Raw genomic sequence first — 14287 nt, 5'->3', positions numbered from 1 at the left:
CCCCAATATTCAGGCAGCGTGGGCTCCAGGGGCAGCTGTTTTGGGCCCGAAAACAGTGACTGGGCCGGGGCAGCTTCCCCATTTGCCTCACGATAAAGACAGCCCTGTTGGTCTCAGTGATCACATGGTACTACGGTTGAGCTTTATGTTCATGTTCGACCCGAACATTGGCTGTTCGCCCGTTCGCCGAATAGCGAACAATTTGGGGTGTTTGCGGCAAATTCGAAAGCCGCAGAACACCCTTTAAATGTCTATGGGAGAAATCAAAAGTGCTAATTTTAAAGGTTAATATGCAAGTTATTGTCGTAAAAAGTGTTTGGGGACCCGGGTGTATCAATGCAAAAAAAGTTTTAAAAATGTTCGTTTTTTTTCGGGAGCAGTGATTTTAATAATGCTTACAGTGAAACAATAAATGTGTAATTTTCCTTTAAATATCGTACCTGGGGGGTGTCTATAGTATGCCTGTAAAGTAGCGCATGTTTCCCGTGCTTAGAACAGTCCCTGCACAAAATGACATTTCTAAAGGAAAAAAGTAATTTAAAACTACTTGCGGCTATAATGAATTGTCGGGTCTCGGCAATACAGATAAAAGTCATTGAAAAAAATGGCATGGGATTCCCCCACAGTCCATTACCAGGCCCTTCAGGTCTGGTATGAATATTAAGGGAAACCCTGCGCCAAACTAAAAAAAAATGGTGTGGGGGGTCCCCCTCAAAATCCATACCAGACACTTATGGTCTAGTATGGATTTTAAGGTGAACCCCACGCCAAAATTTTAAAAAAATGGCGTTGGGGTCCCCTCAAAAATCCATACCAGACCCTTATCTGAGCACGCAACCTGGCAGGCCGCAGGAAAAGAGGGGGACGAGAGTGCGGCCCCCCTCCTGAACTGTACCGGGCCACATGCCCTCAACATGGGGAGTATGTCCCCATGTTGATGGGGACAAGGGCCTCATCCCCACAACTCTTGCCCGGTGGTTGTGGGGGTCTGCGGGCAGGGGGCTTATCGGAATTTTAACAAGGGGACCCCCAGATCCCGGCCTTCCCCCTGTGTGAAATGGTAACGGGGTACAAATGTAAAATGAATGAATATGTGGCGCTACCTCATCTAGAATATGATAACAAATAAAAAGGTGTATAAAAAATATTCCAAAATAAAATGAACTAGAAAATCTTCAAAATAGCATAAAAACAAGATAAATAACAATGGCAAAAAATAAATGTGCAAAACAGATGATGATATATGACGTGACCTCACTAATAAAGGTGCATAAGTGCATAGGATGAACAATATTAAAAATAAAATAAATGGCGCTGCCTTATCTAAATAAATAGTGACAGATGATAAAAGGAACAATATTCAATTCATGTGAATATAAGCAACAGTCCTCACTGTGACGTGCAATAATAAAGTGAATAGCAATATCTCACCAATGAAAGTGCAATGTGCATAAATAGCAATGTAGGACAATAAACCAATTATGAGGACTCCTAATGCACCCAGTGTTGCCAATTTGTATATGTCAGAATGGGAAGAGGAAGCACTTTATAATAATACACCATATCAGCTGATACTATTCAAACGGTATATAGACGACATTGTAGTAATTTGGAGTGGGAATAGAGAAAGCCTGTTGGATTTCTGCTTCAATCTTAATACCAATAATAAAAACATAAAACTCACTTGGCAAATAAGTGATGAGAAAATCAATTTTCTAGACTTAGAAATAAGAAAAGAAGGAAATAAAGTGATGACTCAGACTTATTTCAAAACCGTTGACAGGAACAGTTACCTACCCCTTGACAGCTGTCATCACTCCCTATGGTTAGACAACATACCCAAGGGTCAACTGATTAGATTAAGGCGGAATTGCACTACAAAAGAAGCGTTCCTCGAACAAGCAAAAATGATTGGAGAGAGATTTGTTAAAAAGGGGTACCAGGCAGAGTTTATTAAAGAGAAAATATGTGATGTCGCATCACTGGATAGAGATGTATTAATACAGGACAGCAATAAAAATATAGTTCATCAAGATAGTATACCTATCATCATTAGGGTGACCACATTTCCAAACTGTCATTCAGGGACAATTTTGCCAAGGAACGGGGGGGGGGGGGGGGTTGTGTTGAATGTAGTTTCGGGGTTGGCGGGATTTCGGCGGCGAGTGATTTGTCGGGTGAATGGCTGGTTTTAGCACTTGAATACCCTGCTTGAAATGTATTTCTATTATTACATTGTAATAATACACTCCCCTCCCTTAGTACAGACCCCCTTCCCTCAGTACGGACCCCGCTCTACTAACTGTAGACCCCCTCCCTCAGTCCGGCCCCCTCTCAACTAAGTATAGCCCCCCTCCCTCAGTACGGAACCCTCCCACTAACTATAGGCCCCCTCCCTCAGTACGGACCCCCTCCCTCAGTACGGACCCCCCTCTCCACTAAGTATAGGCCCCCTCCCTCAGTACAGACCCCTCCACTAACTATAGACCCCCTTCCACAGTACGGACCGACCCTCCACTAACTATAGACCCCCTCCCTCAGTACGGACCCCCCTCCACTAATTATACGCCCCCTCCCTCAGTACGGACCCCCCTCTCCACTAAGTATAGGCCACCTCCCTTAGTACGGACCCCCCACTAACTATAGACCCCCCCTCAGTATGGACCCCCCACTAACTATAGACCCCCTCCCTCAGTACGAACCCCCCTCTCCACTAAGTATATACCCCCTTCCTTCAGTATAGACCCCCCTCCCTCAGTAAAAACCCCCCTCTACTAACTGTAGACCCCCTCCCTCAGTCTGGCCCCCTCTCCACTAAGTATAAGCCCCCTCCCTCAGTATGGACCCCCCACTAACTATAGGCCCCCTCCCTCAGTACGGACCCCCTCCCTCAGTACGGACTCCCCTCTCCACTAAGTATAGGCCCCCTCCCTCTGTACGGACCCCCCACTAACTATAGACCCCCTCCCTCAGTACGGACCCCACTCTCCACTAAGTATAGACCCCCCTCCCCCAGTACAGACCCCCCCACTAACTATAGACCCTATCCCTCAGTATGGACCCCCCTCCACTAACTATAGACCCCCTCCCTCAGTACGGACCCCCCTCCACTAATTATAGGCCCCCTCCCTTAGTACGGACCCCCCTCTCCACTAAGTATAGGCCCCCTCCCTCAGTACGGACCCTCCTCCACTAACTATAGGCCCCCTCCCTCAGTATGGACCCCCCCACTAACTATAGACCCCCTCCCTCAGTAAAGACCCCCTCCATCAAGTATAGATTCCCCACCTCAGTACAGACTTCCCCCTCAGTATAGACCCCCCCACTAAATACAGACCCCTTCTCCATCAGTATAGACCCCCCTAAGTACAGAACCCCCCACTAAGTACAGACCCCCCCACAGTAGTACAGTACAGACCCCCCACTAAGTAGAGAACCCCCCACAGTACAGACCCCCTCTTACACTTGTGCTAGAAAGGTGTCAGAAACGTGCTGGGGGGGCACTTTTTACCCTTTTCCTGATAACTGTCCCTGTCCCTCTTCTGTCTATCTACATACACACATAATATAAGCTTAGAACAGACCTCAGGCGGCTATAGCAACCAGTGAGCAGAGTATTAGGTGGAGCTGGAGGCAGAGAGCACCAGCGCTATAGCGGGGTTTGCTCGCTCTGTCAATTCCATTCCGGGACACTGTATTGTCCCGGAATGAAGGTGCCCGGGACCCGGGACAGACCTGCCAATTGCGGGAATGTCCCGGGCAATCCGGGACACGTGTGCACCCTAATCATCATGGATTTTAATGCCCAGTATAAACAAATTGAGAGAATTTTTAAAAAGCATTGGGACATCATTAGGACAGATCGACATTTGAGTAATGTCCTCCCAGAAAGACCTAAATTTGTGTACAGAAGAGCTCCGACTTTAAGGGACCGGATGGCTAAGAATATTTTGGATATAAGTTTTCTTTCTTTGAGGGAAAGGGATACTATCCATGCAAAAATTGCTATGCATGTCGACATACGAAAGAAAATAAAAAGAAGAAATTGAATTTTACTTCAACTGTGACACTACAGAGCTATCCAATAGAAGATTTTATATCATGCCGTAGTGAAGGACTTGTCTATTTATTGGAATGTCCCTGCCGAATTCAATGTATTGGCAGGACCAAGAGAGCACTATGGAAGAGGTTGAGGGAACATGTGCAAAACATCAAAAAAAGTTTTGACAAGCATAGCCTATCCAGACATTTTGCAAAATACCATAACAGTGATCCCTCATCATTATAAATATGTGGCATAGAAAAATACAAACCACATTGGAGGGGAGATAACAAAATTATTAAGATTAGTCGAACTGAGTCGAGGTGGATCTATGACTAGGACACAAAATAGAATTCAACCTTAATTGTTTTATTTCTAATTTTTAAGCTATGATGGTATTGTAGATGTAGGGTTGTGGTTACCTTACTTCTTTGGTAAAGGACGCCTCATACACTAGTTTGTCATTAGGCACGTCTTGTTTTAGATAGGATAGGAGACTCATTTAGTAGGACATTATCTCTGCCATCTTTTTTATTAATTTTAAACAGTGTTTTATCTTCAACATTGTTTTTTTGTGTGTTATCAACCTAGATATCTTTTATTGGTCATCATTATAGCTGTGAATATCATATGTGTTATATGTGAGTGGCATATTTGTCTATGCAGTCTACTGGTTAGTAGTCTTTGTTGATTCATATTTCAAATTGCATTAAGATAAGGCTCACCTTCCTTTTACTTATCATTGGATAGCGTCTGTGGTTCTTCCCCTTTGTTTAGTTAGTAGTTTTTGTTGATCTATATCATATGAAGATTGGGATGACCTTCTCCTTTTTTACCATTAGATGGCGTCCTTGACTCCCCTTTAATCTTCATTAGATGGTATTTTTATTCATCCACCACTAGATGGAGCATGTCACTGAGTTTTATATTGTAACTTTTTTAACTTTTTTTCTTTTAATATTTTTCCCATGTGTATTTCTGAGATGGATCCACATTAGAATTGGTACTGATTATGTATATAATATCCTTAATATTTTTGTACAATTTGTATGTTCCTCGGAGATGTTTCAGGTTGTCTGCAATATATATGTAATTGTCTTAATGATCTGCTGCTGCGTTGGCAGCGCTCGTCACTATGTATACTGGCTATTCGACACCTGACTCCTATACCCTTTGATAAAGTCACGTGTGGTGTGATGCAACGCGTCAGGGAGGAGCCATAATTGGTTTATTGTCCTACATTGCTATTTATGCACATTGCACTTTCATTGGTGAGATATTGCTATTCACTTTATTATTGCACGTCACAGTGAGGACTGTTGCTTATATTCACATGAATTGAATATTGTTCCTTTTATCATCTGTCACTATTTATTTAGATAAGGCAGCGTCATTTATTTTATTTTTAATATTGTTCATCCTATGCACTTATGCACCTTTATTAGTGAGGTCACGTCATATATCATCATCTGTTTTGCACATTTATTTTTGCCATTGTTATTTATCTTGTTTTTATGCTATTTTGAAGATTGTCTAGTTTATTCTATTTTGGAATATTTTTTATACACCTTTTTATTTGTTATCATATTCTAGATGAGGTAGCGCCACATATTCAATTATTTTAGATTTGCCTTGAGTTTTGTGAGTATACTCCTCTATGTTGGCAGCTTCCCGTGTCAATAGAGAGTGTGGTTTTTGCGCACTAGGTTTACTGTTTGTTGCTGGGGGTACAAATGTACCCCTACCATTTCACAAAATAAGTGTCAAAATGGTAAAAATGACACGGCTTGGGGACAAGTCCTTTATTAAAAAATTAAAAAATAAAACTGTCCCACAAAGTCTTCTTCTTCTTCTCTTGCTCAGCGATGGACCTAAAAAAAAAAAAAAAAAGGCTGCACCGACCCGCCTCCATGGGAGGCACCCGCCGTATGATGCATCCTCGCAGGTGACAGTTCTTTTATAACTGAGGGCAGGGCCATACGGTGATTTCCCCAGGTAATCCCACCCCCTCTGACACACAGGGACATCCCTATGGCTTCCCCGTAGTGTCAAAGGGGGCGGGGCCACCCGGTTCTCCCACCTCTGACGCTACGGGGAAGCCATAGGGATGTCCTCATGTGTCAGAGGGGGGCGGGGTCACCGTGTGGGCCCGCCCTCAGTTATAAAAGAACTGCCACCTGAGAGGATGGTCATTATGGCGGGTGCCTCCCACGGAGGGGGATTGCTGTCGGCGTGCAGGGTTTTTTTTTTCTTTTTCGGTCCGTTGGGGGGACAAGAGAAGAAGAAGAAGACAACGTGGGACATTTTAATTTTTTTATTTTTTAATAAAGGACTTGTCCCCAAGTCGTGTCTTGTCATTTTTACCATTTTCACACTTTTTTGTGAAATGGTAGGAGTACATTTGTATCCCGTTACCATTTCACACAGGGGAAGGCCGGAATCTGGGGGTCCCCTTGTTAAAGGGGGCTTCCATATTCCGATAAGCCCTTTGCCCGCAGACCCCCACAACTACCAGGCAAGGGTTGTGGGGATGAGGCCCTTGTCCCCATCAACATGGGGACAAGGTGCTTTGGGGGGCTACCCCAAAGCACCCTCCCCATGTTGAGGGCATGTGGCCTGGTATGGTTCAGGAGGGGGGTGCTCTCTCGTCCCCCCTCTTTTCCTGTGGCCTGCCAGGTTTTAAAAAATTTTGGCGTCGGGTTCCCCTTAAAATCCATACCAGACCTGAAGGGTCTGGTATGGAATTTGAGAGGGACCCCACGCCATTTTTAAAAAAAAAATTGGTGCGGAGTTCCCCTTAATATCCATACCAGACTTGAAGGGCCTGGTATGGAATTTGGGGGGACCCCCGCGCAATTTTTTTTAAATTTTGGTTCGGGGTTCCCCTTAATATTTATACCAGACCCAAAGGGCCTGGTAATGGACTGTGGGGGAATCCCATGTGTTTTTATCAATGAACTTTTATGTGTATTGCCGGGACTGACAATTCATTATAACCGTGAGTACTTCTAAATAATATTTTTCCCTTTAGAAATGTAATTTTGCTGTCAGACTGTTCTAAACATGGGAAACATGCGCCCCTTTACAGGCATACTATAGACACCCCCCAGGTACGAAATTTAAAGGAATATTACACTTTTATTGTTTCACTTTAAGCATTATTAAAATCACTGCTCCTAAAAAATGTCCGTTTTTAAAACTTTTTTCTGCATTGATACATGTCCCCTGGGGCAGGACCCGGGTCCCCAAACACTTTTTATGACAATAACTTCCATATACGCCTTTAAAATTAGCACTTTTGATTATTCATGTTCGTGTTCCATAGACTTTAACGGTGTTCGCGTGTTCGAACAAATTTTTTGCCTGTTCGCATGTTCTGCTGCGGACCGAACAGGGGGGTGTTCAGCTCATCCCTACTTCTCATATCATAGTGAGCACAACACAACCCAATCTGAGGAAATGCTTCATCTCTATTTATTAAAAAGAAATCACTTCCAATACAATACGATTCCTTACAATCACTTGTAATTACTAGACATGATTGGGTCATAAAAGATCCGAAAAATGATTACCAGAACTGATCACATGACTCCAGTGATAGAAATAGAACACGAACAATAGAAACATGAACATTCCTAATCAGGTCCTCTGGTGGACAGCAGAATGACTATAACAGATGATTGATGTCTCTGGGGTTATCATGGGGGAGATCTGATGTGGATTGTCAGCTCTTCTGCCAAGCACAATCCAGACCCTGATCTGCAGATCTATCTCTGGATTATTTTCTATGAAATAAAGATTCCCCAGGACCCCTTTAGACATGGACAATACTAGTTCTAACTGATCCTCAGTCCAGCTGTTCCCCTATAACACTAAATCCTCATCACTTCCTATCACTATATGATAAAAGAACATTTCTATATATAAATGGGGACTTTAGGAAAAAACATTCAGAGAAAAAAATCTAACAAAATACACAATATTACTAAAAGTATTGTGACACCTGCCTTTACACACACATGTACTTAATGGCATCCCAGTCTTAGTCGTAGGGTTCAATATTGAGTTGGCTCCGCCCTTTGCTGCTAGGATAGCTTCAACTCTTCTGAGAAGGCCGTCCACAAGGTTTAGGAGTGTGTCTATGGGAATGTTTGATCATTCTTCCAGGAGATCATTTGTGAGGTCAGGCACTGATGTTGGTTGAGAAGGCCTGGCTCACAGTCTCCACTCGAATTCATCCCAAAGGTGTTCTATCGGGTTGAGGTCAGGACAAGTTCCTCCACCCCAAACTTGTTCATCCATGTCTTTATGGACCTTGCTTTGTGCACTGGTCCAAATCTTTTGGTGGAGGGGGGGGATTATGGTGGGGGGTTGTTTTTCAGGGATTGGGCTTGGCCCCTTAGTTCCAGTGAAGGGAACTCTTAAGGCGTCAGCATACCAAGACATTTTGGACAATTTCATGCTCCCAACTTTGTGGGGACAGTTTGGGGATGGCCCCTTTCTGTTAACACATGACTGCGCACCAGTGCACAAAGCAAGGCCCATAAAGGCATAGATGAGCGAGTTTGGGGGCGGATGAACTTGACTGGCCTGCACAGAGTCCTGATCTCAACCCTGATAGAACAGCTTTGGTATGAATTAGAGCGGAGACTGCGAGCCAGGCCTTCTCATCCAAGATCAGTGCCTGACCTCACAAATGCACTGGAAGAATGGTCTAACAGTCCCATAGACACACTCCTAAACCTTGTGGACGGCCTTCCCAAAAGAGCTGAAGCTGTTATAGCTGCAAAGGGTGGGCCAACTCAATATTGAACCCTACGGGTTAAAATAGCGATGCCATTCAAGTTTATGCGCGTGTAAAGGCAGGCGTCCCAATACTTTTGGTAATATAGTGGATTAGGAAAGCAATGAGGAGGAGAATGTCGGGGTGTCTTCTCTAAGAATGTCGGGGTTTACTTCTCTCATGTAAAGCTGAACTCCGGGCAGATAGAAGAGAGAAATGAAGGCAGCTCTGTATACATGAATACATCATTAAATGTCTTCTCTAAATACAAGCAGTGTAAGGACCTGAATGTGACCTGGTATCAGCCTCTCATAGTCCCTGTACAGCAGAGTTCAGACTGGGGGAGGGAGAAGAAGAACAAGGAAACAATCAGATGTGCTTTAGTGTAAGTAACACAGTGATAGGAGGAGAGAGCAGAGTGATGAAGAGATGAGCTCATCAATCTGCTGCTTCTCTTTTCACTGTTCAATCACAGGCTGTGGGATGGACAAGGCCTGTAGGTATTACTGAACTCACCGCTGGCGGACAGGACTGTGCTGTGTAAATCTCAGGACTGGATGGACAGAAATGCAAATCTTTGGCAGGTAATACAGTTCCTATTTATATCTAATTTTGTATTTAGCTCGGAGTTCTGCTTTAACAGGAATTGAGACAATGTTATTATTCCTCATACATCTTCCAGAGATTTACCATAATTCTGTCCTGTATGAAGGAGACATGTATTACCAGGACTGAAAACTGCTGACATTGATAGAAACAGGAAAATGAGGAATAAAATACCCGTCACCGATTATTATTACCATGAAGGTGAACTGACTCTGTAATACAAATCACAATAAAAAATATATAAAAATATGATTAAAATCAGCAAAATTTTCAGAGAGAAAATATCTAACAATCTAAATCCCAGGATCTGTACAAGATAATATTAAAATCGACAACATTTCCAGGGGCCAACCTCCAAATCCTGGGACTGTCCCTGGAATCCAGACACACCTGCCAGTTATTATTGTCTCAGATAATGAATTACATTTAAAGGGCACCTGTCATGAGAGAATCATGGGGGCTGCCATTGCTAAACTCTCCTTGTGAGAATGCTAGTTCCCTGGCTGTCATGTTGATGCTTTGCCTTCAATACTCTCTCAGTCTCTGACCCGGAACAAGTATAAAGATAAGGAATTTGGTGAATTTTCTGACACACTTCCTATCTTAGGGTGGCTCCTCTATACAATGGCAGCCCTCATACTTCTCCCAGGAGGCACCACTTCCTCCAAGCATTGGCTGATCAATGAACCAATCCCCATCACCCATCCCTGTGATGTCACTAGACTGTGGGTGGAGTTCTCACATCTCCTAATCCCCCCCCGCATAACTTTATATAACCTCTCCGTAACCGTAACACAACATGGAGGGGCTCAGTGAAGGTGGTGGTGAAGGTGTGGAGGTGTTGGATCGGGTCACACAGATCATAAAAGGAGATCCGCCCGGCCTCATAATCCAGATATATCATGACTTTGTTACTGGAGAGATTTCTAGATAAAGGGATCCCATTGTTGTCATGTCTGACAGAATACTTATCGTATGTTCTGTCCAATCCCCATGACTTGTTATTATCTCCTATGCATGCCCCCCATCCTCTCCTCTCTATACTGGGGTAACATACCCCGACTCTCCAGGACTTTGATCCCCCAACATCCACTTCCCAGTAATGTCTCCCTGAGGAGAAAATCTGACTGCTCAACACCTGAGGGGAACGCTGAAATCTCCCTGGTGTCTCTGGGTGATCCAGGCTAGTATATGACCCGGATACAGTTTTCCTGTCATCTAATATCTTTATAAAATGACCAGCTGTGTTTCTATCCAGTAATATGTCTTCAGACTCCGGTCTAGAGAAGTATACATTTACCTCTGTTATTATATCAGATAAACCTGTGTGTAGGACCCCCGCCACATCCAGACCCCCTCCATTATGGAGGAGTTTCTCATGTCTCTCTCTGTCCTCATTATCTCCATCCTCAGTATCACACAAGTCACCTGTGTCTGATTCCTGTAAGACAGTCAGTGGATCCGTCATGTTACACAGCTCCTCAATGTGACGTATCTTCCTGGACAGTTCCTCCTTCTTTATTTCCAGATCCCGGATCAGGAGGAAGACCCGCTCTTTCTGCCTGGAGATGTCCCTCAGGGCTCTCCTCTCCAGGTCTTGCAGACGTCTCCTGAGATCTCTAAACAGGGCAGTGACTCTCTCGGTGTCACCAGCTGCTTCTTCTTCTACTTTCCTCCTGTGTTCCCGCAGACTCTGGACTCTTTCCTCTGTCTCCTCTCTCTTTGTCAGAAGTTTCTGCAGAACATTCCTCAGTGTCTCCTTCTTCTTCTCAGAAGCCTCATCTAGTGACTCCATCTCATGTCCTTTATGTCCTCCGATCATAGAACAAGTCACACAGATACAGGTCTCATCCTCAGTGCAGTAATACTTCAAAACTTCCTTATGGACAGAGCATTTCCTGCTCTCCATGGACAAGGTGGGGTCACATAAGATGTGTTCTGGGGACTTTTTGTGGACTCTCAGGTGTTTTTCACACAGAGAAACCTCACAGTGTAGACAGGATCTAACAGCAGGTACAGGAGAGTCCACACAGTAAGTACAGAAGACCCCGGACTCCTCCCGATCTGGCTGAGCAGACAGGAAAGTCTCCACTATGTTACGTAGTGTTATGTTCCTGTGCAGTGCAGGACGATCTGGAAACTTCTCTCTACATTCAGGACAGGAATATCCTCCAGACTCCCCCTGTGTATCCAGCACACGATCAATACAGACCCGGCAGAAGTTGTGACCACATTTCAGGGTTACAGGATCGGTATAAATGTTCAGACAGACAGAACATTCCAGCTCAGCTCTCAGATCACCAGACGCCATCGCTGACAGCAGAAGAGAAATGAAATAAAAGTCTCTGGAACTAGAAATGCAGTTGAACCGGTCACATCTTTTCTGCACCGGGCGAGGCTGAGCTCAGAGCTCAGTTTGTTAATGATAAACCATTTGATATCAGATTAAAACACGCCCCATGATTGTGTACATGTACAGTTATAAAAATCTACTTAACCACTTGAGGACCGGCATGTAATGCCTTTCTTCCAGCATTTGTATCCACAGGCCACATTAGGGCTGCAGTATCTAGAGGCAGGGTACATGTGCTTTTCTTCCCTGGCACAAGCCCATTATTTATCGAGAGATAAAGATAAGGTGGTGGAATGGCTAACCAACTCATAATCATCCTCCTTCTCTGTCTCCCAGGAATAGAATAGCTTGAAGTTATCAGTAGCTGCTAAAGCTCCCTGTTCTTCCTCCTCATCCACAGATACAGGGGTCATTGACTGCCAATTGGCACAGAGGAATCAGTTGAGTTAATGAAGCACTGTATCATTCACTTTCTGCAAGAGGATGCACGGCAATTAATTGTATCTGAGGTTGAGAGAGAGAGCAAGGGGAGCATAGAGAGGGGTGACAAAAGGAAGGGAGAACCAATTGGCACACATGTTCCCGTAGCTGAGACCTACAGCTGAGACCTACAGCTGAGACCTACTGCCACGTTGGCTCCAGTATTGAGTAGCAGGGAAGTGATAATAAGGTCCCTGACCAGTGGCGGCTGGTGGTTTTGTTTTTGGGGGGGCGGCAAACAATCCACAAACAATAGGGGAGAGGGTCAGTGCTCTGCGTCCACCCTCATTTGAAGTCTATTAGAGCCTCTGGCTCTAAACATTTGCTTCAATACCCCCACTGTTGGAATCCATGCGTCCTGCATGTAGATCAGGGGGCCGGACGCATGGATGGGGGCGGCGCCTGTGCGCCCCTAATGGACGGGCCGCCACTGTCTCTGGCTGCCCTTGGGTGCTGCATATAGCAGAGGAGGAGAGTGAGGTAGAGGCACAACATCAGTGTGTCAGGATGTCATCCAGTGCAGGTCTCATAAAAGTCAAGGGAGCAACCATCATATTCCACCAGATAGAAGAGTTCCATGGGTGCCAGGTGTGGAACTTTTTTTACACATGTGCTGTAGACCGCACTGTAGTAACTTTTCAGCCTCTGCCTAAAGATTATCAAGCTTGTGAATACCGTCGGTCATTTGGGTACCACATGTATGAAGAGACACATTGCTTTTCATCATGCAGGTCATTGGAAGCAGCTCCTATATTTCAGCCATTGGCAGGAAAAACCACACTCCTTCTGCTTCTTGCTCATACCTTTCCACCTCCTATCCCACTATACAAGGTTTCCCATCCGCAGTCTCCAGCGATAAGGATGAGTCCCTCAAGGATTGTCAGATGTTTGCCTTATGGCTCTTCCAATGAGTAGGAGCATGTGTAGGCTTAAACTTTGTTCTGATGCTGCCAACCCCTCTCTGCCATCTCAAGCTTTAGCACTCAGCCTCAGTAGGCAAGTTTCTTTGCCCCAGCTGATGGAACAGAAGAAAAAGCACAAAACCAGCCATCCCTATGCACAGAGGCTCAATGGCAGCTTGGCAAAATTGCTGGCTTTACAGCTTCTACCTTTCTAGTTGTTAGATTTGGCCCACTTTTGTTATATACATAGTTACATAGTAGGTGAGATTGAAAAAAGACACAAGTCCATCACGTCCAACCTATGTGTGTGATTATATGTCAGTATTACATTGTATATCCCTGTATGTTGCTGTCGTTCAGGTGCTTATCTAATAGTTTCTTCAAACTATAGATGCTCCCCGCTGAGACCACCGCCCGTGGAAGGGAATTCCACATCCTTGCTGCTCTTACAGTAAAGAACCCTCTACGTGGTTGAAGGTTAAATCTCTTTTCTTCTCATTTTAATGAGTGGCCACGAGTCTTGTTAAACTCCCTTCCGGGAAAAAGTTTTATCCCTATTGTGGGGTCACCAGTACGATATTTGTAGATTGAAATCATATCCCCTCTCAAGCGTCTCTTTTCCAGAGAGAATAAGTTCAGTGCTCGCAACCTTTCATCATACTAATATCCTCCAGTCCCTTTTTTAGCTTTGTTGCTCTTCTCTGTACTCGCTCCATTTCCAGTACATCCAAGAACTGGACAGCATACTCCAGGTGCAGCCGGACCAGAGTCTTGTAGAGCGGGAGAATTATCGTTTTATCTCTGGAGTTGATCCCCTTTTTAATTCATGCCAATATTCTGTTTGCTTTGTTAGCAGCAGCTTGGCATTGCATCCCGTTGCTGAGCCTATCACCTACTAGGACCCTCAGGTCCTTTTCCATCCTAGATTCCCTCAGAGGTTCTCCCCCTAGTGAGTGGATTGCATTTATATTTTTTCCACCGAAGTGCATTATTTTACATTTTTCCATATTGAACCTCATTTGCCATGTAGTTACCCACCCCATTAATTTGTTCAGATCTTCTTGCAAGGTTTCCACATCCTGCGGAGAAGTTATTGTCCTGCTTAGCTTAGTATCGTCTGC

General features: G+C 44.5%; 1 protein-coding gene across 1 annotated transcript in view; it reads right to left on the bottom strand.

Moving 5' to 3' along the window:
* Window positions 1–11838, bottom strand: part of LOC141134388 (uncharacterized) — a 52903-nt gene extending 41065 nt beyond the window's left edge. The window contains exon 1 of the mRNA XM_073623953.1: window positions 10151–11838. Within this exon, the coding sequence (XP_073480054.1) occupies window positions 10151–11742 (1592 nt within the window). The 5' untranslated portion in view covers window positions 11743–11838. The remainder of the gene's footprint in view (window positions 1–10150) is intronic.
* Window positions 11839–14287: the final 2449 nt, after the last annotated feature.

This window comes from Aquarana catesbeiana, linkage group LG03 (genome assembly GCF_042186555.1).
Source record: "Aquarana catesbeiana isolate 2022-GZ linkage group LG03, ASM4218655v1, whole genome shotgun sequence".
Taxonomy (NCBI): Eukaryota; Metazoa; Chordata; class Amphibia; order Anura; family Ranidae; genus Aquarana; species Aquarana catesbeiana.
The sequence above is the reverse complement of the archived record's forward strand: the minus strand, read 5'-3'. Positions and strand labels throughout refer to the sequence as shown.